Source organism: Lichenostomus cassidix, chromosome 15 (assembly GCF_008360975.1).
Source record: "Lichenostomus cassidix isolate B80296 chromosome 15, HeHo_3.0, whole genome shotgun sequence".
NCBI lineage: Eukaryota > Metazoa > Chordata > Aves > Passeriformes > Meliphagidae > Lichenostomus > Lichenostomus cassidix.
Genome location: NC_139496.1, coordinates 10,119,091 through 10,142,484, shown reverse-complemented (window position 1 = coordinate 10,142,484; position 23,394 = coordinate 10,119,091). Strand labels below are relative to the sequence as shown.

General features: G+C 38.8%; 1 protein-coding gene across 9 annotated transcripts in view; it reads right to left on the bottom strand.

The window, feature by feature from the left end:
* Nucleotides 1-23,394, bottom strand: part of CIT (citron rho-interacting serine/threonine kinase) — a 69,593-nt gene that overhangs the window by 15,291 nt on the left and 30,908 nt on the right. For 8 of the 9 annotated variants that reach the window (XM_085076104.1, XM_085076103.1, XM_085076105.1 and 5 more), the window contains 13 exons: nucleotides 23,196-23,321; nucleotides 20,178-20,273; nucleotides 18,360-18,476; nucleotides 17,810-17,919; nucleotides 15,044-15,218; nucleotides 13,544-13,741; nucleotides 11,305-11,358; nucleotides 3,735-3,932; nucleotides 3,089-3,282; nucleotides 2,450-2,585; nucleotides 1,960-2,064; nucleotides 571-711; nucleotides 294-401 (listed from right to left, as the gene is read on the bottom strand). In XM_085076104.1, coding sequence (XP_084932230.1) covers nucleotides 294-401; nucleotides 571-711; nucleotides 1,960-2,064; nucleotides 2,450-2,585; nucleotides 3,089-3,282; nucleotides 3,735-3,932; nucleotides 11,305-11,358; nucleotides 13,544-13,741; nucleotides 15,044-15,218; nucleotides 17,810-17,919; nucleotides 18,360-18,476; nucleotides 20,178-20,273; nucleotides 23,196-23,321 — 1,758 coding nt within the window. The remainder of the gene's footprint in view (nucleotides 1-293; nucleotides 402-570; nucleotides 712-1,959; nucleotides 2,065-2,449; nucleotides 2,586-3,088; nucleotides 3,283-3,734; nucleotides 3,933-11,304; nucleotides 11,359-13,543; nucleotides 13,742-15,043; nucleotides 15,219-17,809; nucleotides 17,920-18,359; nucleotides 18,477-20,177; nucleotides 20,274-23,195; nucleotides 23,322-23,394) is intronic. The other variant, XM_085076110.1, reaches the window with a different exon arrangement.

Sequence of the window (23,394 nt, the reverse complement as noted above, 5' to 3'; positions counted from 1 at the left end):
ATATACATACTTACCATTAAAAAAACATGCTTAAAATTCTCTATTCCTACAGCCTCACTGAGGTGTAGCTACTGGGTTGTAACTTAACTGTTGTAGGAATAACAAAATACCAGAAAAGCCACAAAGAACACATCCTGCCTAGTAAAGTTTGTGTTCAGCAACTCAGAACAATCTTAAATGAGGACAACATTTTGTTACACAAAGAAAGAGAAAACAGAATATTAAGAATACACAGCACAATAACTAATTACAAAACCATTTAATTCCATGCCTCTCAAACCTTCTTCACCCACCTTTTTCTTTTTTGCTGGTTGGTCCATCTTTGCCTGCAGGAAATCAATGAGTTTAGTTTGCTGAGAAATAGTGCCCTCCATTTTCACTTTTTCATGGGAATAGAGAACCTGTGAATCACATATAGATGTTAGAAATTTCACCTTAACAGAAGAAACAAACAGATAACTCAATAGCAAAACAGAGCTAAAAAATACTGCGTCACACAGAGACTGTAAATCACATCTTAAAGCCTCACAGGGAATGAGGTAGAGTCCTTCCCTACTCCCTCACCCTCACCTGAATGTTTTCCAGCTGATATTCCAGGTCACTTCTTTCAGTCTTCAGAAGATCTGCTCGGTCCAGAGCCTCCTGCAGACCTTGAGTCAGGCGAAAGATGTGATTCTTCTGCAGATCCATTTGCTGCTGCAGCTTTGCTTGCTGTTAAAAGGAAAACAAAGGCCAGTGTTTGGGGTTTGTTGTCTTCTTGTTTGTATGTAAAAGCTATTTAATGTTATCACTCCTTGTAAAATAACCATCATTGCAGAGCTTGTAAGTAAACGCACAATTCTTCAAAAGCTGGAAAATTACAGTATTCTAGAAGATGCCATTCCTTTCAGAAGGCATTATGACTAAACAAGCATTTCTGTGTATTTATATTAATCTGTGACAACATAATTTTCTCAAGTTCTCTGCACAACCACCAGAAGACATCTCAGTACTTTGTAAAAATAAATTAAAACAATAATCTTTACTATAAACCAGGACAGTCACAGTCACATGAGATAAGGAAAATAATGGCCAACTGTTTACCATCTTGTCTCCAGTTAACACCAGAAGAGAGCACATGACAAAATACTCCTAATTCTCTTAGGATTTACACTCTCTTGACAAGAAAGTCCCTGAGTGGGTAAACCATGAACGCTCATATGTTACAAAGCAACAGCCAGAAATATTTCCTGGTGATGCCTAAAGGAGTGGTGATGCATAAACCTGTCAGGACCCCAAGAACACCAGAAAGTTCTAATTGCCCTAATTGTTCATAACCACCACTAAAATCCTCCTCTGGAGCCTCTTCCCCCACCATCCCGAACTGGCTGCCTGCATTCAGTTACTCCCTGATATGGTACAGGTGTGTGACCTTAGCTCCAACTCCTGTGACCCAAATTAATGATGAAAAGAGCTGTGAGAAGCCTCACCTGTGGCCTCCAGGTGTGCACCCTCAGCATGTTGGCTCCAGAGCTGGTTTTAAGCTATGGCCCTTGCACTTGGCCTGAGCTTGCACTTGCTAGAGCTGTGCCTGGGCACAGAGCGGGCATTGCAGACCTGAACTAGGATGTGCCTCACAGCTAGAGGCTTCTATAATGATCACTGCTACCTTCACCAGACCTGCCCTGCTCCTCTTGTTCAGGTACAGTGGGTCTGAGCCTGCTGGCTGCAAGGTCCTGTCCTTGCCTGGCATGCTGTCCCCCTTGGCTTCCAGCTCACCTGCCCCTGAGGAGCAGCTCACTTTTACTGCTCCTCAACATGGGCAAACACTCTGCAAAGTTTTAAGTAAAAACAACTCCCCCAGCTTGATTAATCTCCCCAGTTATACAGAAGAAGGATGGATGTGTAACTCATTCACACAACCTCCCCTCCTCAAGATGTGGAACCTTCTGAAGTTCTAAAATGAATCTCCAAGGTTACCTCCTCCAGAAGCCTCTGCTTGAGCTCCCTTTCTGTCTCAAGCTTCTGCTGTAAACTGCGGGCGTTCATCTCCAGCATGGCATGCTTCTTCTCCAGGTCATTGAGCTGGGAAAGAGGGTCAGAATAACATTGAACACTAATAAATATAGTTCCACAGTCTTAAAATCCAACTTCACCAAGCACACACTAAAGAAAAATGATACAATTAGCCTTTGGTTGCTGAGGAAAAACCAACCAAATTACATTTTGGCTTGTTCAAATGCAGATACCAAGTTACTGAAGGACTTCATTCCAGGCTGCTATCTCCTTTTGTCTTTTTCAAAGAAAATCTGAGGTCTTTGGCTTGAAGATAGAATTCTATTCTATGCCTTCCAGTCTTTTTGTCTCTATAACATCTTGAAAAAAGCTGCTCAAGGCCACATTTCTAAAATAATATCACTGGAAAAGTATTTCATCTAATTACAAAAGTCTAGGATTGAAAGTTACTTACCTTATCAGAAAGGCTCTCTGCTTTGAGTTTTTGTTCCTTGAGTGCTTGCTGCAGGGCCAGAATCTCTGCCTTGTGTTCCTTGACAGCCAGTTCTACCACCTGGCGAGACTCCGTAATACGCTGATCTGCTCTCACTCTGCATTAAAATGGGAAATAATGTTACCTAACTCCTTTCAGGCTTGACCTCTCCCTAACAGGCAGTGGCATCAATAACTCTTTCAGGGGTTGCCTCAAATTCAAGATGTTACTTTAGAAAGCCAGACTGTTTGCTGCAACACTTTTATATTATATAACCCTGTTCCTGCCCCTGCTAGAACTACAGCCTTAAAAATTTCAAGACCCCACAGGAACAGTCAGTGGCAAAGACTATTTTTCCATATAATAAAGTAGAAGATAATAAATCAAGACATTTTATAAGTTACAGTGATAAATACCACTCCCCTTGAATCCTTCACTGGCAAAGAAACAAAAGGAACAATATCAGTGATGACTATTAACTAATAAACCATTTTTAGAACTACCTCACAAGATTTTATATTTAGCTCCAACTCCCATATCCTATGCTAAATATAATTTTTGTACTAGCTTCTATAGAGCATTTTCATAGAAGTTCATAAAAGGAAAGGAAGGGAGAGAGACCTGCTCTGTTTCTCAGTATCCAGCATCCTCTGCAACTCTCTAACTCGACATTCAAACTGGGACTTCTCATCCCCTAGAACATTTCTCCAGGCTTCCCACTGGCGCTCTTTCTCCAGGAGTTCATCATTCAGGGCCTCCAAGTCCATTACTTGCTCTTCCAGCATTGTACATGTTGTCTTCAAGGCCTCCATAGTCTAAAAATAAATCCTCCTATCAATTCTCACATCCCACATCAAGCGTGCACTTTCAGCTTCAGCCTTACCATTTCAATTACAGTACATGCAAATTGGCAGCACACAGGAGCTGGGAAATCACAACCCATTTATTTCAAGGCTCCCATACATTCACTTGTGATCGTCGATAATGTCAGGTCGATCTCATTACGAACATTTTGAGATTTCCAGGGTCACAAAATGAAAATGAGTAATTCTAAATGACAATACCCTGAGAGTGGAACATTTCTAAATAAAATTGTGTAAAAACACTATGGGAAATACCAAAAATTTCCATTCACTCAACTGCCCTGGGAAACAAGGCTTAAATGCTTCCCCTGGAAGCACCATCATTTCTTATGCATTTCCAGATGTAAAAGGAATTTTTTCCAGCTCCCACAAAGAGCTCCTGACCCAGACTTAGAGAGCCTTACTTGTTTCTGGCTGGTCAGCTGCATCTCCCTCTCGGTGATCTCTCGGCGGAGATGATCGACTTCACTCCGCAACTGGACAACCTCATCGTTGGCCCCCGAGGCCTCATCAAGTTGTTTGGACAGGAAGAAATTCTGGTTGTTCAGCTCTGCATTGTCTTCAGTGAGCTGGTTCAGCTGCTCTTCCAAATCCGAGATCACCTAGAAAGAAAAATAAATTACATGTGAGTGAGCACAGGTTTTTGAAAAAGCGTTCTCACACAGAATTATTTATTGCCGAGCTTTTACATATTTTCTCTAATTTAAACAAATGCAATATTATAGTGGTGCATAGGATACTTGGATTAGAAGTAGAGTTTTGTGTCTTAGAGAAAATAGCTTGTTTTTTAAATCTGGTTCAGAGTATAAATATGCTGCAATGCAATTTATTATTTGAGAGACCTGTCACAGCTAAAGCACTGGATTGGGAGCCAAGAGTTCTGGCTGGATTCTCAGCTCTGCTGCTGACTTACAGTGACCTTTTGCCAAGCCACTTTACCTTTTTTTGCCTCAATCTCCCCTAAGTGCAATGAGGCTAATTAATCTCAGAAAGGCTTTCAAAGTGTGGCATTGAAGAAAACAGACCAAGAGGTGCAGTGGAGGCAGTACAACCTGATGGATATCCCTGGGAATTGCTTATATTATTACATATAGCACTGGGTGTTACACCAGGAAAGGCAGAAAAAACGTTAGGAAATATATCTTATCAAAGTAAAAGCATTATGGATGGCAGCATGGGACACATGAGGGAAGAAACCAGTGTGGTAACACAACACAGAAAATCAGTGAAAAGCAAAAACTCAACAAGGCCTTTGCCAAAGTGGGAGCATCCATTTGTTTAATCAGAACAGCATAACATTAAATGCTTTAAAACCCTCCCTCCAATTTAAAGATAAGTATAAACAACAGTGGGCCATTTTCCCAGTTGGTTTTCATGAATGAAAGGCCTGAACACTGGGTGGATGAATATGTACCTCCCCCTAACTCAAAACCAATATTGCAACAGAAGAGAAAGAAACCTCAGTGTAATCTTGAGATCAGTTTAATAAAAAGAATTTCAGCAACTGGTAAACTCTATACAATTCCCTCTTAAAAAACTTTCAAAGATATGTTCTAGAGGCTCTTTTCCCTGGATGTCAAAGAAAAGTGAATAAGATACTCCATTAAATGGGAAAAAATAAAATCTCAGAGCACAGTTGGCCACACATTCAAATTTAAATGTTCCAATTTCCCACACAACCCAAGGACTTAAATATCTAAAGCAGTAGAGGATAGAGCACACGGCTCTTCTCAGCTCTCTGGAAAGATGACAACCATTTCTTTTTGAAGAATCTGTAAAGCATATTTTGGCAGCCTTTTACCATGCCTCTCCTAGGTCTAAATTAACAGTATTTGGTTTTTAAACTGTGAGCAGAAAAAGTCCAACAGCCATTACTCCCTGCTGGGTGAAGGGGAGTTCCTGCCACCCATATGCTCAGGGTCAAATCAAGATGATTCACACTTCAAAACACAACATCTCTGAAGAAATCTGATCATGTGCTTGTTTTGGAGCACTCTTCCTTGCCCTATTGAAAATACACATTTTATTCTGCACTGTTTGCATCAAGCTCTCAGAGGGGGCAGCCTGTGCCATAAGGACATGTTAGTGCTTATGTTGCTGCAGAAATAAGAATTTAGATATGTATTTATACAAACAAAAAGGAGCAAAAGAACATTTGTTTTTACAGTATTTTACCTACTGCTCTTACAACAGCTGAGATCTCTACTAACTGCTGGATAAGAAACTCACCTTTTCTTCCACTTGCTTTAATTTTCTATTTAACCACACTGTGTAACTAGGCAGTTTCAAGATATATTTTATACATTCATGGTTTCTTCCGCATCTATTTTATATACTAATAGAAGTGATTTCTAGTTTAAAAATATTAAGCTAGTTTTGAAATACAAGAAAGCAGAGATGGGGAAAACACAAAATGGATAAAGTGATATGCAGTTATTATGTCCAACTACTTAATTATTAAAACTGGCTGTATTTCAAGTTGATTTTATTCCTTAAGGGCTAGAAGTTAAGCTCCCGTTTTATTCTGTGTTCTGAGATTTTGACTTCTTTCCCGGAATACAACTAAAATTAAACCAGATCATTTTATATTTCACTGCTACATTTTATCTAGCAGGATATTTCTGGAAAACTTCAGACAAATAACAAAGCAGTTAAGAAAGAAGGCTTCCAGAAGATGTGGCATGATCTCCTTCCCTGAATATCTTCTAACAGTGTATTTACTGACAATTCCAAAAAGCCTTGGCTTAAATTCCAAATATATTATAACCTATGTAATGTAATTTATATAGATGGATAGATTTAAAAAAATTTAACATGAAAAAATTTGTTCTTCTCAGTACAATTTTTCATGGGGAAAGGGGAAATTTGTTAACACACCTAATAGCTATCTACAGCTATGTATAACCCAATAGGTTAGAGACTTTATTAATAAAGCCTAAAGAGTAATGGGTGATACGGACAGGGGAAAATGGGATGTGATTTGAAATAAATGCCTGTGCTGATCAACAAAAAAAGAAAACACAGATAAAAAAAACCCCACACTTAATTGAAAATGTTGTCTTAGGCATACATACATACATATAACCTATGACAGAATCCTGTACCTGGAAAGAGTTAATAACTTTAGATATTTTTCTTTTCAGTTAAGGAAATCCCCAGGCAAAAAAAAAAAGCCCAAAAAACCCCAAACAAACCAACCAACCCTAAGCTATTCTGGAGGTAAATGTGAAGTATATTAAAGGAAAGTCTGTAAGAAAGTACTATTATGTCCTTTAGAATTCCATAGTATAATTAAAACAATCTTCACATTTCAAGTTTATAAATTAACCAAACACCTGAAAGCTTGGAAAAGCAATTCTAGACAATCTAGACAGCCACTCTATCTGTGCCACTGCACCACCACTCACAGAGCAACTGGAATTTTCTATTTATGCACATCTTCATCACAACTAATCCATAAAACAGAGATATCATCTAACTACACAGATTGTTCACTGCACACCATGTCTAAGCACACAGCTTATCTTTATCCTGATGCAGAGGACTGTATCTCATTTTTAAATATTGCAGAGCAACTCAAGCACAGCAGCTCCTCAGCAGAAGGGATCATATCCAGCACAATTCCCTCCCCATGGAATAGTCTGAGGAAAGCAAAGTGTTTCTCTAGTCAGACTGAGCAGATTCACAGCTGTTACCCCTGTTCCTACAAACCTCTCCAGCCACAGATCAAACCAAATATCAGAGGAACAAACAGTCAGGGCCATGATGATTGGGTTTATACATCAGACAAAATGTACTAAATTCAATCCATATGCTCCACATATCAAAACCACAGGCACAATAATGAGGAAATTGAAAAAATTAAGGAGTTTTATTTATTTACTGCTAACTGCAGCTTGCAAACTTCTCCATACCCTACTCCTTCATAAAGGTGTCTCAGTTCTCAGATGCCACCTACAAACATGCAGAAAAATGCCAGGACACAGGAAGGGAAACTGTTCTGGGATGCAATCAGCAGTATGTTATTTGGACTTCAAGGTAATTCCAGACTAATAGGTTTTCCTCTCTCCATTTCCATTCCTCCCCATCCCCACTAATCTCTACCAGAAAGCTACCTGTCAGAAGTAAATAGGAAACAAGAAAAAGCTGTCTCTCAACCCCAAATGATTGTGAGGAGGAAGTGAGAGCAGGCATCAGACTCCCTTTGCCTTTGCCTATTCCCATTTAGATCTGAGACAAAGCTTTTCAGGCACAAAAATCCCAGCACTGTAAGGGAGCAGAGGCCCAGACCCTAAAGGAGAAGGGCTGCAGATATCTATGCCTGTTTGATCAATACATAACAAGGAATCCCTCACTTTCCTCCCCTCTCCATAGTCAGATGAAACACACCTTAAACACAGATCTCAGTCTCCAAAAACTCATCATGGCTTATCCTGAGGGACATGAGGAGCTGCAGAGCAGTAGGACTCTGCCCAGACTGCATTCCTCTCCTTTCCACCCCATCCCAGGATTAATGACATAGTCCCTGCATTGCCCTGTCCTAAGTCCCAGAAGACGAGCTGCCTCTCCCAAACAGGAGGCTCTTCCTCAAATGATGTTGTCCACAGTTGATGTTGTCATTAACCTCTCTCACAGGAACATCTTAGAAGTCTCTGATTTTTTGTCAGGCTACAAAAACTACAAAGCTCCATTTCTGCCTCTAAGTGGTATCTGACCATCATATTTTCTGTGAAATGGTTATCAGGGATAACCCCTTCCACCCAACAGCAATTTTACTTAAAAAAAAAAAATTAACAAAGCTATATAAAAGTTTTTGCCTGGGTATTAGCCTTGTCACAGTGGGCAAGATCCCTTCACTCTGAAACACAATTTAGCATCAAAGTAACATCTTTAGATATTATTTTGGAAGCTCACAAGAACAGAGATTATTCTTGTATGCCAACTCATTGAGCCAATGTGAAATCAGGATCTTAAACTGAATTCAGCAGGAATTCACACATAACTAAAATTATACACATCTGATGGGCTCACAGATTTAATGCCTCAATAACCAATCTCTTGCACAAGTGCAGATCAAGCCTGTCAATGTTTAAGATTAGAACACAGGGTGATGACAAAAGAAACTCAAGAAGGGAAAATAAACCTTGTTTTATTGGAGAAAACTTGAATAAATGGAAATGCAATATCCAGTTAGTAATAAGAGATGCCATTCTCATTGCTAGAATAAAATCAACAGCCTGTACCTGAAAAACCTAGAAGATTCAGAAGGTGGTTCTTTAGTATTTTACTAAGCTGGGTGTTAAGATTTTATAGGATTCTTTTCTGCTAAATATTTAAAGACTTTACTGCCTGCTTACTGGAAGTTTTCTTTTGTAAACAATTCTACTATTATTTAGAAAAATTAGTTGTATTTTTAACTTTGAATGCATTGGTGATCTAAGAATAAGCCATAATTCAGAGGCATCTGGAAACAACTGACAAATGTATAAATTTTCCTATTTAAGAATGCCTTTTATTTCTAGATCTCTTTTTGATTGCCTGGAAAATACATTTAACACTCAATGGACCATATATTTTATAGGATAAATGGAGGGAACTAGCTCTCCCACAACAGATTTGCTGGAAGAGCTAGCACTGTGAGATGGTTGTGATAAAATATGACTCTGTGTGTGCCCACAAGCACACATGTGTACAGCAGGTACCACAAGCTACAATTTTTGTTATAATTATACATCCTATTATTTTTTGCTCAACTGAGTGACAGAAAGCATGAAACAGGAGAACCTAAAAATGCCTCCTTGGTGAGAGACGTCGGCAAAAGTAATAACAAGAGTGCAATGAGGATACAAGGAAAGCAGACACAGCCTTCTCTACAAACAGAAGCTGTGATCTTTGTGAAGCTAGAAAAACAAGAAAAATACCACAGAAAGTAGATTAAGTATTTTTATTTATCTTTTGAAGACCAAAAAAGTACTGAAGTAATTCTATCTCTCAATACTTTTTCCTGTCTAATCTTATTTTCATAATTCTTACGCTGTTTGGGGCTTCTCAATAAGATTAAAAAACAAAGTGATTCCCTACCAAAGTTTGCCAGACTAGTTCAAGGAGTTTGTGTCAGCTTAAAAAGGAGCTCTTGTGAACTTGCTGAAAGAATAAACTCATCCCTTATCTTACTGTATAAGTAGCATCATATTACAATTATTCCCTTGAAGTGTTGTTGGATTTTAAAAGGAGTGTAAATTCTAATCACCTTCAAGTGGAATCACATGGTCACCAAAAAGCACAGCCTGCATCCTACTGGTACCATCAGATAAAATGAGGTTGAAACATCTGGTGGAAGCACTGTAATTAGCATTTCTTGACCCTCACTGGCAATAGAAGATCACCCTGATTTCCTCACTCCTCAGGCAGGACAGACAGCCAGGAGCAGTCATAACACACAATATGAAAGTATCTGTCCATGGTCAATTAAATTATACGTACATTCTCCTGGGCTGGAAAGAGAATGTATGATGAGCATGTATTATTCATTTAGGAACTATTTAATTAATTTCTTATTGATGAGGATGTCTGATCCCACTTATCCCTCTGCAGAGCCTTACAATGCACAACACTTTTACAAGTCCTTCGAAGCTCTTGACATTCTGGAAATGTTATGGGTCACACCACTTCTGGAGCTTGTTCCCCACACTCAGAGCTGAAGTGTCACTGGATAATGAGTTACAGCTCTGCAAGGCAGCTGACCCTGCAGTGAACAGAAGCTGCAGAGTTTCCACACCTGTTTTTTGCCTGCATGGAGATCACAAAATTATTGTCACAGAGAGCTGTCACTCTGAATGAAGGGCAAGACACAGAGCAAAATAATCTAGCTCTGGATGGAAGATATATGGTGACACATAGGGAGCTGAAGGATCAATCTAAGAAAATGAGGAAGGGAACAGAAAGTGAAGTTTCTCATGTAGGATTTCTTTTAGACAGAGGTTAAAACACTTTGGAAAGCTCTGCTTCCTCACTTCTTCATATCTGGATATTCTATGACCAGAAGAATCCCCTTGCTTAGTGCTAAAGAGCAAGTGGAGAAAACAGAATGACTCTCATGCAGAAAAGATATTTTAAAATATGAAAACTTCTACAGTAGAGGCTTACTCCTACAGCATGAAAAATTACATTTGAGGAGATCACTGGAAGCAGGGAAACAATCAAGCTAGAAAGTCCCAGCAATTAAAGCCCTGCTTAGAGTGTGAGGCAGAGTGAAAAAGCTCAGAATAATTTACAATCACTGCTGACCCAGAGGACTGTGGTCCTTACCCAACACTTGTATAATTCATGTCATTAGAAGGCAGATACTCTCCATCAACCACCATAAACAAGGGTGAAGATAGTGTTAAAATCCAAGAATCCCTATGGATAGACAAAGCCCTTGGACCTCTGTCCTGGACTGATGAAATGAATCTGAAAACATGTCAAAGATCTCAAGCAACAGAAGGTAAAAATGCAGATTCTGGAGTTCTCTCTGCTGTATGTCAATGTATTATTGGGAACCTTAACATTTCTTGTATCTTCAAATGGTGTTAAAAGTCCTCCTTAAAACCCACTCTGGCCTAGATCTACAATGCAGCTCAGGATTTGGACAGGTAGATTTTTTTCTTCTTGTGAGCAGAAAAGATCTTCACCTACAGCCATTTTTTGCAGCTGCTACACCATTCTTATTAGCTGCACTGCAATGAGATATTTCAATTTACTTTCTTCTCCAAAACGAAGAATAGTGACAATTTCATTATCAGACTACAACCTCAAAATTGAGGTTTACCTGAAACCTAAAAGAAATCAAATCCAATCCATCCAGCTCCTACTAGCACCTTGAAGCCAGAAGTCCACATTGGGAACTAGTGCCATCAAGGATTAAAAGAGGAAATTGTTTGTTTCATTATCCTTAATTTCAAAATAATTCAATGATCTGTATTTAATACTCACTGTGCAGCTATTACGAAGGGCTTCATATTTACGCTGGATTTCATCTCTATGTGCCTAAAGGAGGTAAGAAGTTAATCATCAATTTTTCATACATTAGAATTCGAATCCAACAGCTGTTGCTAAACAAACTGCAGAACAATCTACCAGCAAGCAAAGTTTGGAAGGCAGATGCTGCAGGCTATGAAAGCACTTTGCAGTGGCAAAGAACTCATTAGCAAAAGTCACATCCTACTTAATCAAAATACACTTATGCTCCCACCTCTGAACTGCTTTAGGAAAATGTACAAGCTCAAGGATGGAATTAAGTAACAGGTTCCATCTGAAATGCTCACCAGAAGACTTGTTGATCCCACGTTAAGTTTTTACATTCTTGACATTTTAATTTGAGTTGGTTTTACGTCCATATCCAGATTGGTGTTTCATAGAAAATAAATACTGCATCCAATTTAATGCTTGCAAAGAAAACTGTAATGATGCAAGCTATCCCAAAAGCTCTGCCAATCTACCTGAATCCTACCATTAAGTCCATTTTAAGCCCAAGCCTCTCTAAAAAGCAGTGATAAAACATAATAATCAATTCTTTGGAAGACAGCATCCAAAGTACAGAAAAGTTCAAACACTCATTTTAAAGAATGCAGTATTGCATGCACCATTTTATCCCCTAATTTACAAGCAAAGCATGACAAAGCAAAAAGTTCTTGTTTCAGCCTCATGGCCTCTCTCAAAATCCAAAGTGATTTAACAAGTGTCTAATGTCATGTGCTATCTGAAAACTTAACAAACGAAAGGTTAGTGCAACAAGCACATCCAGCCACCTTTCTTCATTCAGAATATTTTCCTTAGAGCCAAGAGACTAAACAGGAAAAAACTGCTCAGCAGAAGTCAAATATGAGAGCTAAAAAGCTATCTTACCACAACAGGCAATGTGAGAAGTTAAACAAAAGTATGTAAAAAACTCCACGATGGGAATAATCCCAAGCCCACTGAGCTGGACTGTCTCACAACAGCTGGTCCAACACGACCAGTTTGCCCCATGAGCTGGAGCAATAACTGAGTGAACACAGGTCATGAGTATTCATCTGTTTCACTGCTGGGTAAAGATCTCAAGCGCATTGCCAGCCCCCTGGCAGTGATATTGGTTATGCAAAGCTTTCAGCTGGGAAGGGACTGCCTCAGTTCTGAGCAAAAAGGAACCCAATGCCATTTCTATTCAGTTATTCTTAGGTCTCGATGCTGTTGCTGCACTTGCCCAGCCTGTGCCCACTTTAGAACTGAGGGAATGGTTCTGCCATTCATCTCCCCAAAGCATCAGCAGAATACCAGCATCCATGCCAGCTGAGCCCACCTCCCTTTCCAAAAACCAGCAATGGCAGCAATATTCAGAACAGTTCTTTGATTAAATGCCACTGGAGCATGAGGATGCACATTTTCAACACTTCCAAATCACAGGATTTGAAGGTCATTAAAGGCTGCTGCTCAAGGGGGGGTTAGCTGGTAGGAGGTCAAGCTTCACTCTCTACCCTGCAACCCTGGGGATCTTTTGTGAAGGAAATATTTCTTAGAATCAAACAGTTTGAAAGCATCTTTTTGTGCTCAAAGACAGCAACCAGCAGCATATAATCTAGAACTCCATTTACAGGGGGTTGGGGTGGAAGAGGGTGGCAGGACTTGAACTTTGTTTTCCTTTCTATCACTCACACACCTCACTAGACTGCAAGACATATGTGAGAATTTTTAATGAAACAAGCATTGGAATAAAATTATGTGCTAAGAACACTCTCCCTAGGAATTTGGTGGGTTCCCCCCCCCGAATAAGTATCCTCAAAGCAGGGTAACTGACCGGGGAAAAAAAAAAAAAAAAAATCATCAAAACATTTATGACCATCAAGTACTTTCAAATTCATGAGCTATTATTTAAATAAGTAAATCATAGAATTTGACTCCTAACAATACCAATTTCAGATGCAACTTTCACCTCAAAACAAAATTAATAATGCTCCTATAAGCCATCAGTCAGTTTTGGCAGCAATGAACCATTACTAACAAGTATTCATACGGTTAAAAGTAAAATCTGACATTTTAGCCATTCACATCTTTATCAACACAAGGCACAATTCATATCCATTTCTGAAAATTAAAAATTCAATCATAAAAAATTCATTTTAACCTCTTTATGAAACATGTACCTACATAATTCTAGTGTGTATCTACAGCTCAGAGCACAAGTTTCAGGGCTCACCGTGAGGGCTTGAATCTCCTCCTCTGCCTCAGCTGTTGTCTCCTCCAGCTCGGTCTTGGCCTCACGGAGCTGATTCTCCAGGGCTGTCCGTGCAGCCTGCAGCCCAGTGATCTGGGATTCCCGCTCCTGCAGGGTCAGCTGCAGCTCTGTCAGCTGCCTTTTCAGCTCCAGCTTTTGTTCTTCGTGCTCTAGACTAACCTGAAGAAAGACAAAGTAGCATCCAAATATAAGCTAATAACAAAGGCAATGTAGTCTCGTTTCAGAGCCCACTGTAAGATGTCATTGCCACGTCTATTCCCAAAATCACATCCTGACAGATTGCTTAGGGTACTGAGAAATCAAGGACACAGCTTTGTCTACTGCCTAAAATCTACTGGTTTGCTTGGAAAAAGGTTAAAAGCAATCTCGCATTTTGAAACTACAAGGGCACAAGAATAGTTCCAGCTGTAACTCTATCAAACACTGATAATAAAAAGTTGGAGTAGTTTGTGATTAACTTCCTTCACGGAAACTATGAGTCACTAAGGATCTTTATTTGGGAATCTCTAGGCATACATTACATACATTTTGCAATTGGATTTCATGTTTCATCTTCCCTTCAGATTCCTTTTAAAGAAACCCACCAGATCATCTGGCTCTGGGTTCACCTGAATAGCCTCTGACGAAGGTTTTCTTGCAGTGCATGCAGAGATAAACATGTCACTCCATGGATATGAAACAACTAGAACAGATCTCAGTGCTCAGAATCAATTCTAAACCTTAGCACCTTCTTCAGGCTCCCTGCTATCCCAAGGGAATCTGTCTGTTCTGCTGGAGATGTGTGACAAGGCTGTCAGAAACCTTACACAGTCTCAGTCAGCTTCTGGCCAAAGAGGGACAGGTTTGTTATCCAACATCCTTAGCTAAAGGCAAGATTTCAGCCTTAGCTGAAAATTAGTGGACTGAGAGTGGAGAAGAATTTGTAGATCCAAACTAGTTGATGCAAAATTAAAAATAAAGCAGAGCTCACAAATCTTTAAAAGTGTGTATTTCCATATTACTGTTAGGTTTTCTTTCCAGAAAACTCTGAAAATGGTGCCTGAAGCAGCAGGTCTCCTGTTTTCTTACAGCAGTTCTGTTGTGTCCTTTGCTTCCTAAGCTGTAGACTCTAAGGCTACAGGTTATCTGCCTACTCATTGTACATAGCTGAGCTTTTATTCTCTATCCAGACAGTATTATAAGGGTATTGTATGAACAAACATATAAATAGAATTCTGAGAAAACAAGATGATCTAAAAGCTCAGATTCAGGATTGCAAGTCCTCAATACTTACATTTATCTCTTTATAATGACTTTTTTTTTTCTTTTTAATTACTAGGGAGAAAAAGTACTGTTAGACCAAACTAAACTAATACACTTTCAAATACCAATACAACAAATTAATTCCAGTTCTCACTTTAATACACAAAATGGGATCCATTTAAGAAAGTTTATTGGGAAGGATTAGAGCCATGTTTTCACCTCTCTGAGCCGTGTCTCCAACTCCAGCAGGCGGTTCTTGTCAGTGTGATCTTGGTGACTCATCTTTTCCAATTGTTCTTCTAATTTTCGATTCTGGGCCTCCAACTTTCCAGCTTGTGTTTCCAAGTAGAACTTCTGTTGCCTGAGCTCTGAAATCATCTCCTCTTGGGCTTTCCTGATAGGAGAAATGCACAAGTGACAAACCTGAAATGCCCTTAACATATGTCCTTTCACTGGGGTGAAGTAAGGAAGAACACAAGTTTCCTGTTAAGTAGAACAGTTAAGTTCATGGCTTAAATTCTACATCCCAGCTAAAAATAAAAAATACTAGTGTATTCATCAACATATGCCCAGAGCACTAAAATTCCATGTTTGCAAGTTGCACAGATGAATGAATCTTGTACAGGGTAATCTATAATGGTATTTAAGATACAGTTCATTCTTCTCATTCCATCAGTTGCCTGTTACAAGTTTTTCTATACAGGAAAAATAAATTCTAAGAAGAGTTGCTTTCTCACATGGTATTTCCATGAGATAATAGGAACCCCATGCTTTAGGAATGGAGTTAGTGTGTTGGGAGTTGTTTTGTTAGGGGCTTTTTCAAGTTGCAATGGACCTAGAACTTGACCTACACTGAAGTGAAGCTTTGCTGTCTCTGATCAAAGTCTTAATCTACAAACTGAACAAAAATAATTACTTGTGCTCATAAGAATTTTGAGAGCTGGCAGTGATTAATTATTACCATTTGAAAGTGATACCCTCAAAAAAATAGTCTTTCTGCATTATTTACAGTTCCTGGAATCATTTTATCATGCATTGGAAAATTCTGCCTCATAGAGAGCTTTCTACTTAGAAGCCTCACAAGCTCTACATATATTAATGAATTAATATTTTAAGAAGTTCACTGTGAGATAAGCTGTTATTAATCCTATCCCAGAGAAATTATGTGGGTTGCCCAGGATCAAATAGGAAGACTTAACAAAACTAAAAATAGAACTTAAGTCTTCTGACTCACATTTCTGTGCATTGCAAGCAAAACCACCCTTTCACCCTTTCTCTTTTTTTAATTTACCTCTACAGATTATTGTCAGCCAGAACTGTCAAATGGTGTTATTTCATTTCCTACTGTTTACTGGGCTATCTTCTCAGGAACCTGATAATCATTGGTTTCCTCAGATACTGCTGGAACAAAAGCTTGCAGAGCTCCCCTCTCCTCTGAAGGGTTTAATCACTAGCTCTCCTCTTGATGCACGCTCAGATTAGCTGCAGCTTTTGTGGGTTCAAAATGCAGTCCAACAACAATTTATACATTTTCAATAGCCCAATTCACAAAATAAGCACAAATTCATTAACTATCTGCATGCATAATTAAGCAATTTTCTCTCCAAATGTTGCTAATTCTGTACTATCTCCTACCAATCCTGCAAAGTTCATCATTTGACAATGTGTCTCTCAATAATCTATTTTAAATTGTATGTTAAAATATTATTATATGTTTTTCTTCTTTTCTGTGGCTCTCCAGACAAGGATGCTGCTCCCAGAGGATGCTCCCAAGCTCAGCTAAGTCTTTACACTCAGTTCAGTACCCATGACTGAGACACTCAACCCTTCCATACATTTCCCAGCTCCACTTTGAGACAACATTTCTGTTTTATTTTAGACTGAAGGTAAGTTATGGCTTTTGCTGCCTCAACAAGTCCCTGGGTGATTAACTGGAGGTCATCTGGAGCAAAAAGCAACACAATTAAATTCCTCAGTTATTTCTGTGAACATTTTTGGCTGCTCAGGCCAAAATAACTTGCAAGATATTTGAAATGCAATGAAAATTGGAGCCATTACATATCTGGAGGCATAATCACCACTGAAAAAGAAGGAAACCAAAGCAACTCTTTGCCAAAACTCATCCTTGTCTGATTCTATTCAATATTATAGGTGAATCTCTCCAAGTGCTTCCCACAATGGCACCTGATGTTGAGTCCAGCAGCTGACAGGCACTGAAACCTTTGTGCAAACAGCCAAAGCTGGTGAATCTCTGAACTCAATAAAGGCAAATACTGCTTTAGCCCTGCCCTGCAGGATATATCAAACAATCCATGTTTTTTTCTACACTTGAAGTAAAATACCTCTAAGTCATTTATGAAGGAAAAACATCATTGTGAGGACAAGGAACCTCAGCTAAAATCCAAAGAAAAATAAAGTTCAGGCAGACAAAAGGATCTGAAACAGAAGAATTCAAAAACATGCAGAGAAACTCTTGGCTTAAAAATCTAGTGTTCTTCCTTGTCTTATCCATCAGGGGATGATGGAATATTAGTGAGTGAAGAGTGCTTAATGTTTTCAATTTCAAGATCATGTGTCAGGAGAACTGAGTAAAATATAAATCTATTAGCAATGTTTATGTTTAAAAAAGGAATATAAGCTTCTCCAGGGGTATTCTAGACATAAAACTATTAGTATTCATTCAACATATTTAGCAAACCTCCACAAATTACCTGCCTTAGGAAATGTTCCAAAGTAAACACTGTAATACAAACCAATTTTCCCAGTCATGTTTGAGAAAACACAAAACACACAGCGAGCCACAACTATTTGAAGAACAAAACGTATTTTTGAAAGGCTATCACTGAAAAACAAGCAGGGAGCACAGCAGGCCTGCAAAAAAGAACCACTTTTCCAGGGTGAATCAGAGAATCAATTCAATTGAAAAAGGCTTTCAGGTCATGTTCCTGAGACCTGTTCAGCAGCGACAGCAGCTGCCACACTTACATGTTCCTCTGGGTAAAGAGGCTGCTATTTGCTGCCAGTTTGTTGGCCTCAGACAATTCCACAATCCTCTGCTCCAGTGACCTGATCTTCGAATCCATTGCATTGATCATCTGAAACACAGCAATGAGCCTTTGAGACTGCACAACGCCAGTGGTTACAAAAATGAGGTTTACAAAACCATTTTTTTTCCAGAAACAAAAAAAACTAAAAGAATACTGATCAAATGGCTAAAATGAGTAACACAGATGCAATTACTGGAGCTATTTACAACAGCTTTCTACTGCTTTAGTATTAGGAAAAAGCAACCATTGTATTATCAAGGCACAAAACGAGGGGTACACAGCAAGCGGCATGGCTTGTTTTAAGGAAATATTCTTGAAGATGCTCTGAATTTTAAGAAAAAAGTCTTTAAAAATTCATATTAATCAGTGAATTTCCTTCAAAGCAGCTCAGCAGCACTATAAAACCTCAAACAAGATTATCTTGCTTGAAATCAGCCTCAGAAAGCTACTCTTCAAACAGCTTTGATTTCCAGCTCAACGCCACATACCGCCTTCTGTTCAGCCAGGACTTTGCATTTCTCACGTGCTTCTTCTTCATGTCTTCTGAGCATATTCTCAAGTGCTTCCTTATCTGCAAGATCCTTCTTCATCTGATTTTCCAACACCTAAATGAAGACATTTCTTTTGTCTAAATTATATCTGTTTCACTGGGCAAAGGGCAAGCAGAAAGAAAATCATCAAGACATGACTAAATGCTTACAGAAAAAAAAAAAAAAATCTGTCTCAAGCAAAATTCAATCCATGATGCAATTGCATGAAATACAAAAAGAGCACTGTTATCTCTGAAGCCTGAATTTAATGATAGGATTTTATAGAGATATGGAGATACTGTAGATTTTTAAATTATTATTTTAAGTCATGTAAACTGTGTTCAATAACTATTCCAGACTAATGCAACAGAACAGACTCTCTATCCCAACATGTACAGCAGAAGAAAAAGGAAATTGCCCATCCTTTGGCTGCCCTACCAACATGGCTCACAAGTAATTTGTGAGTTCCATAGGTATGAACAAGAAGGCAACAGAGACCACATGAATTCTTCCAGTCAGAGACAAAAATCTAACAGTGAAGTAAAAAACATCTTTTTGTGGTACAAATACCTGTCATTGGGAACAGGACTAAAGTAATTAATTGCTACATTTTTCTAGAAATGCATGTTATATATGTATGACTAGAGCTCTACATCAGTTGTTAAACTGAAGGTCTCTTCCTTTAAAGACAAGTTTTTCAAAGGCACAAATTCTGGACACCACAGGATATTTTTTACTTTTCCAGTTACAAAAGCCCATGTCCTGTTTTATCTTTTTGAACCTCTTTCCCTTGGCTTCCTGATTTTTCCTATTAAGCCCTACCTCATAAGGACCCATAATACACCAGTTTCTTTTTATTCTTTTTCCAATGCCTATCCCCTTTTCCAGTTTTTATATCACCACTTCTTTCTCAACATCTACATCTGATCTTCCTGCTTTTTATCACTCTCCTCTCATTACTGATAATCACATGCTCTGATCTGCCAGCAAGTCCTCTTACTTCTCTTTTTTCCTTCATATTTCTCCCACAGAAATTTCTTCTCTCCTCTTAAATATTACATCCTCTCACATTTAAGCTAAAATGTAGAACTAAAGTACTAGCTAAATGTACCAGATAAAGACTGTTTCTACTAAGAATAATTTGTTCTTAGCAAAGATTCTTACAAAATGCATTTACTGGCTGTCATACTGCAAGTTCTTTAGAGAAAATCCTTAGCCAGTGCACATATTCCTATTTGTCAGCTTGTTTTTCCTAATTTTAGAGTGTTTCTATTTCTAACTGTTTGTTAATGCTACCCCGGAAAAGACAAAAACAAAGTGGGTGGTTTCTGTGGCTTCTTGGCAGATGTTCCAGCTCCAAGATGATGGAATTTCAGAAATGGTCTGCTATTTGCTGCATTTAAAGCTTGCAGGTAGGCTGAGTGAACACTCATAGAAAATCAGTGGGAATTGAAAGCTTCTTCAGGGTGTGAGATCCAACTGCATTAACTAAGTATTATTTAGTCAGCAAAAGTCAAATTACAGCCAATAAATGCCTTCCTGCACTTCTGGCTTCAAATGCCACCTCTCCTAATGCATTTTACCATAGACAGATAAGGTAAAATGGCAGAAAAAATAGGAGAAAACTGATTTAGATGCTACTAAGCTCCCTCAACACTGCAGCAATGGTAACAAGAAGGCAACTCACAAGACAAAGCAATCAGAGCCTAAAAGCAACTGTTTTTCCCTGAACTCATTCTACCCACAAAAGCTTGTAGGAAGATAAGATATTTTTACTTTGAGTTTCTCCTCATAGAATTGTTCCTTCTGTTTCAGCTGCAGCTCCAGATGTTGTGCTGCGATCTGAGCCTCACGGTGTTTTTCCTCCAGCTCCTAAAAGCAGCAGAAATTCATATTCAGACACAAGGAAATGGTAGGTGCTGTAAGTGTTACACAGGTACCCAACAGTCATTCTTTTTTAAGGTTTCACACTATAAAAATCTCAAGTCCAGGGCTGTCATGGTTAAAAAAACAAAAAACAAAAAACCAAAAGGCATTATGAGATCTGAATATTAGCATTTTAACTTTGCATATTGCTGCTGACCCATCTACTGCAGAGCAGGTACACTGCTAAGGACAAGGATTTCTACTTCCAAGGTAAGAATCTCCATCTCCCAGCAAAATATACCCAAAGATAGGCCAAGGACATTTGGTGAAAACACATAGTTATAAACATTTTATAGCTGCAGTGGCATCACAGGAAGTTCAGATCTATTTTTAACAAGGTCTCTCACTTGTTTTCTCACAGCAGACCTCAATAACGGGGTACTGCTGTCTGTGCTTTTCATTCTGCATTCAGAGGGGGAATAGCATTTACTTTGCTGTATTCCTTGGACAAATGTTGTCAGAAATACTATTTATAAATACTTCAAAAATGAAAAGTACAGGATGCAATGTATGTGGTAGAATATACCAGAATGTTTCTAACCTCTATTTCACATCAGATAGTTTTAGCCATGCACAGCAAGGATTTAAGTAATTTGTATATCAGAAATTAGCTATTTCTGCTGTCTGACTATATTTGGGGTATATCTATAACCACCTTTCAACAGGACACCTCTCAAGAACTGATCTTATAATTTGATGCTCATTTATTGTCACATTTGCCATTCCAACAATTTCCTTAGAACAAGAGCAGGTCCAGAGCTGTCATTCACTACCACTGGGCTGACTCTTGCATAGACAAGTTCAGGTGCTGAGGTGCATCTGGGTCTCCTCATTACTGCACAGCACAGGAAGATATCCTGATATTTGTATGTACTTTAGAACTTATAATATTATTTTCATATTCTCTTTCCTGATTTTCCTTATCTTGAAGGCTTTTTTCTTTTTCTCCAGTAATTGCAATAGACCTCCTTTTCCAGAAGTGAGACTCAAAGAGGAGGTTCACCAAAAGTAGGTCATCGACAGAGCCTAGTCCCCGACACTCCTGCATGGAATGGAGATTGCTGCTTTTTGCAATTGAAATATGTCTCCCAGCAACAAGAGGGACAACTCACCTCCCCCAGAAACCCACACATTTCAGGTCCTGGCAGAGAATCAGACAACCAGATCAGCAGCAGCTTCAAAGCTCCCAGCATCAGACTGCTCATATTGTAGCAGAAGCTTCACCAGTTCCTGCAGTGGCACTTAACAGCCAGTGTGGGCTTAAAAAGGTAATCTCTTACCATCCCTGCTCTCACTCAGTATTCTCTATGTAGCACTGACTTTGCTACTGGCATCACAGCAATGATCTGTACTTTCAGGCAGGGAGAAGTATCTTCTCTAACTTGTTTCTTACTTCATCAGTTCCTTACAGACAGATGAGCAGGTACTTCTCAGGTACTTCTCATGTACATGGGTGTACATGAAAACCATGCCTTTATTCAATGATTTCCACCTTACTCTATGCAATTCTGTATCTTCAACTCCCTTCTTACCTTTCTATACCAGGAAAAGTTAAAAATGTTTGAAGAGACAACTTGAGGGAAGGTACAGGGTAAGAGTGGAGAAAAAAATACCAGTACCCTGTCTCCCAAATCAATTGCAAGGGACTAGGAAAGACTGTAGGATTATTTCTTCAATGCCTGTTTAACTTTTTTTACAAATTACTTTTGCGCCTCTCCAACATTCTGTTAGGACTCCATGGAAACTATCTATAAGAAGAGCTAAACATATCCCATGGTGTAAAACAATTAGTCGATATTTCTGCCTTCCCTTCCACATTCTCCTCCACAGAGGACATAATCAAAACCAAGGAACAATCCCCAAATATACACAGGAGGCTTATGAAACAATTCAAAGTTTTACACTATTTCTAAACATAAAGTTGGCTCTGTGCCCAGCACAACCATAGTCTCCCACTTACCATGCACTCCTGCTATCAAAACAATTGAAAGGAACAGCACTACTAAAGAACTGATTCTACCTTTTCTTGACAGTGCTCAGGCATTCTTATGCTAAAGTCTACACACCTAGAACAAGTCTGGGTCATCTGTTGACTCCAAATAGGTTTATTTTTACATTTCCATTTGGTCTTCCTCAGGTGTGTCTTGGCTTGGGATTACTACCAGTAAAACATAATCCATTTTTTTTCCTTGTCATATTGGCAACACACAGAGAAAACTCGTGAGGAAGGCAAAAGAAATTTAATTATTCCATCATAAAATTATGCTTCCTGTCCCAGGGAAGCAAAGTTATTAGAAACACCCTCTGCTCGATTCACTAGAGACTGACACACTAACTTGCTTCAATAGATTTAACCAGGAGAGAAACAAGACATTGCCAACGGAGAAGGTATGTGGGTGAAAATGGTTTCCTAACAAATATCTTTGGAGATGAACAGTTTGGATGACTAATTTCTCTCTGCTTTAAAATGTAAGCACTTCTAATGGATCTGACCTCTAAATTCCTCTGCAATTTACTTTAAAAGGTAGATGGTTTTGTTGTTGCAGTAACCTGCTTTCAGAATGTTTTACCTCTGAAACAATCACTAGGTAAATAATTGAAATATTACTATGTTGACTGAAAAGTTTTCCTGCTGAGATGACTACAGTTTTGAAGCACTATTAAGACTAAAGGTACAGGATTGAGTTTGTAACTAGAGGTGCAAATAGTATTTGAATGCTTAAGCTTTCTCCAGTATGACTGGTACAGGAAACAAATCCCTTTATTCAACAATTTCCACCAGATTTAATACAATTCTGTCTTCTGATCCCTCCCTACCCCTTTCTTACAAACCCTTACCCTCTAAGTTTCATTTTCACCTCTGCTCACCAATATTTTTTCTGCCATCTGTTGAATCTGTTGAGATTTAGTTTGAATATCTTCTTTTAGGCGGTTTTCTCTTCGTTCCACAGTCTCTAATCTCTTCACTTGGTTCTCCAGAGAATGGCGTCGTTCCTGCAGAGCAATTAGGAGCTGCAGTTTAGGCCACCCAACTCTGCACTAGCACAAAGCAAGGAGTAGTTTCTAG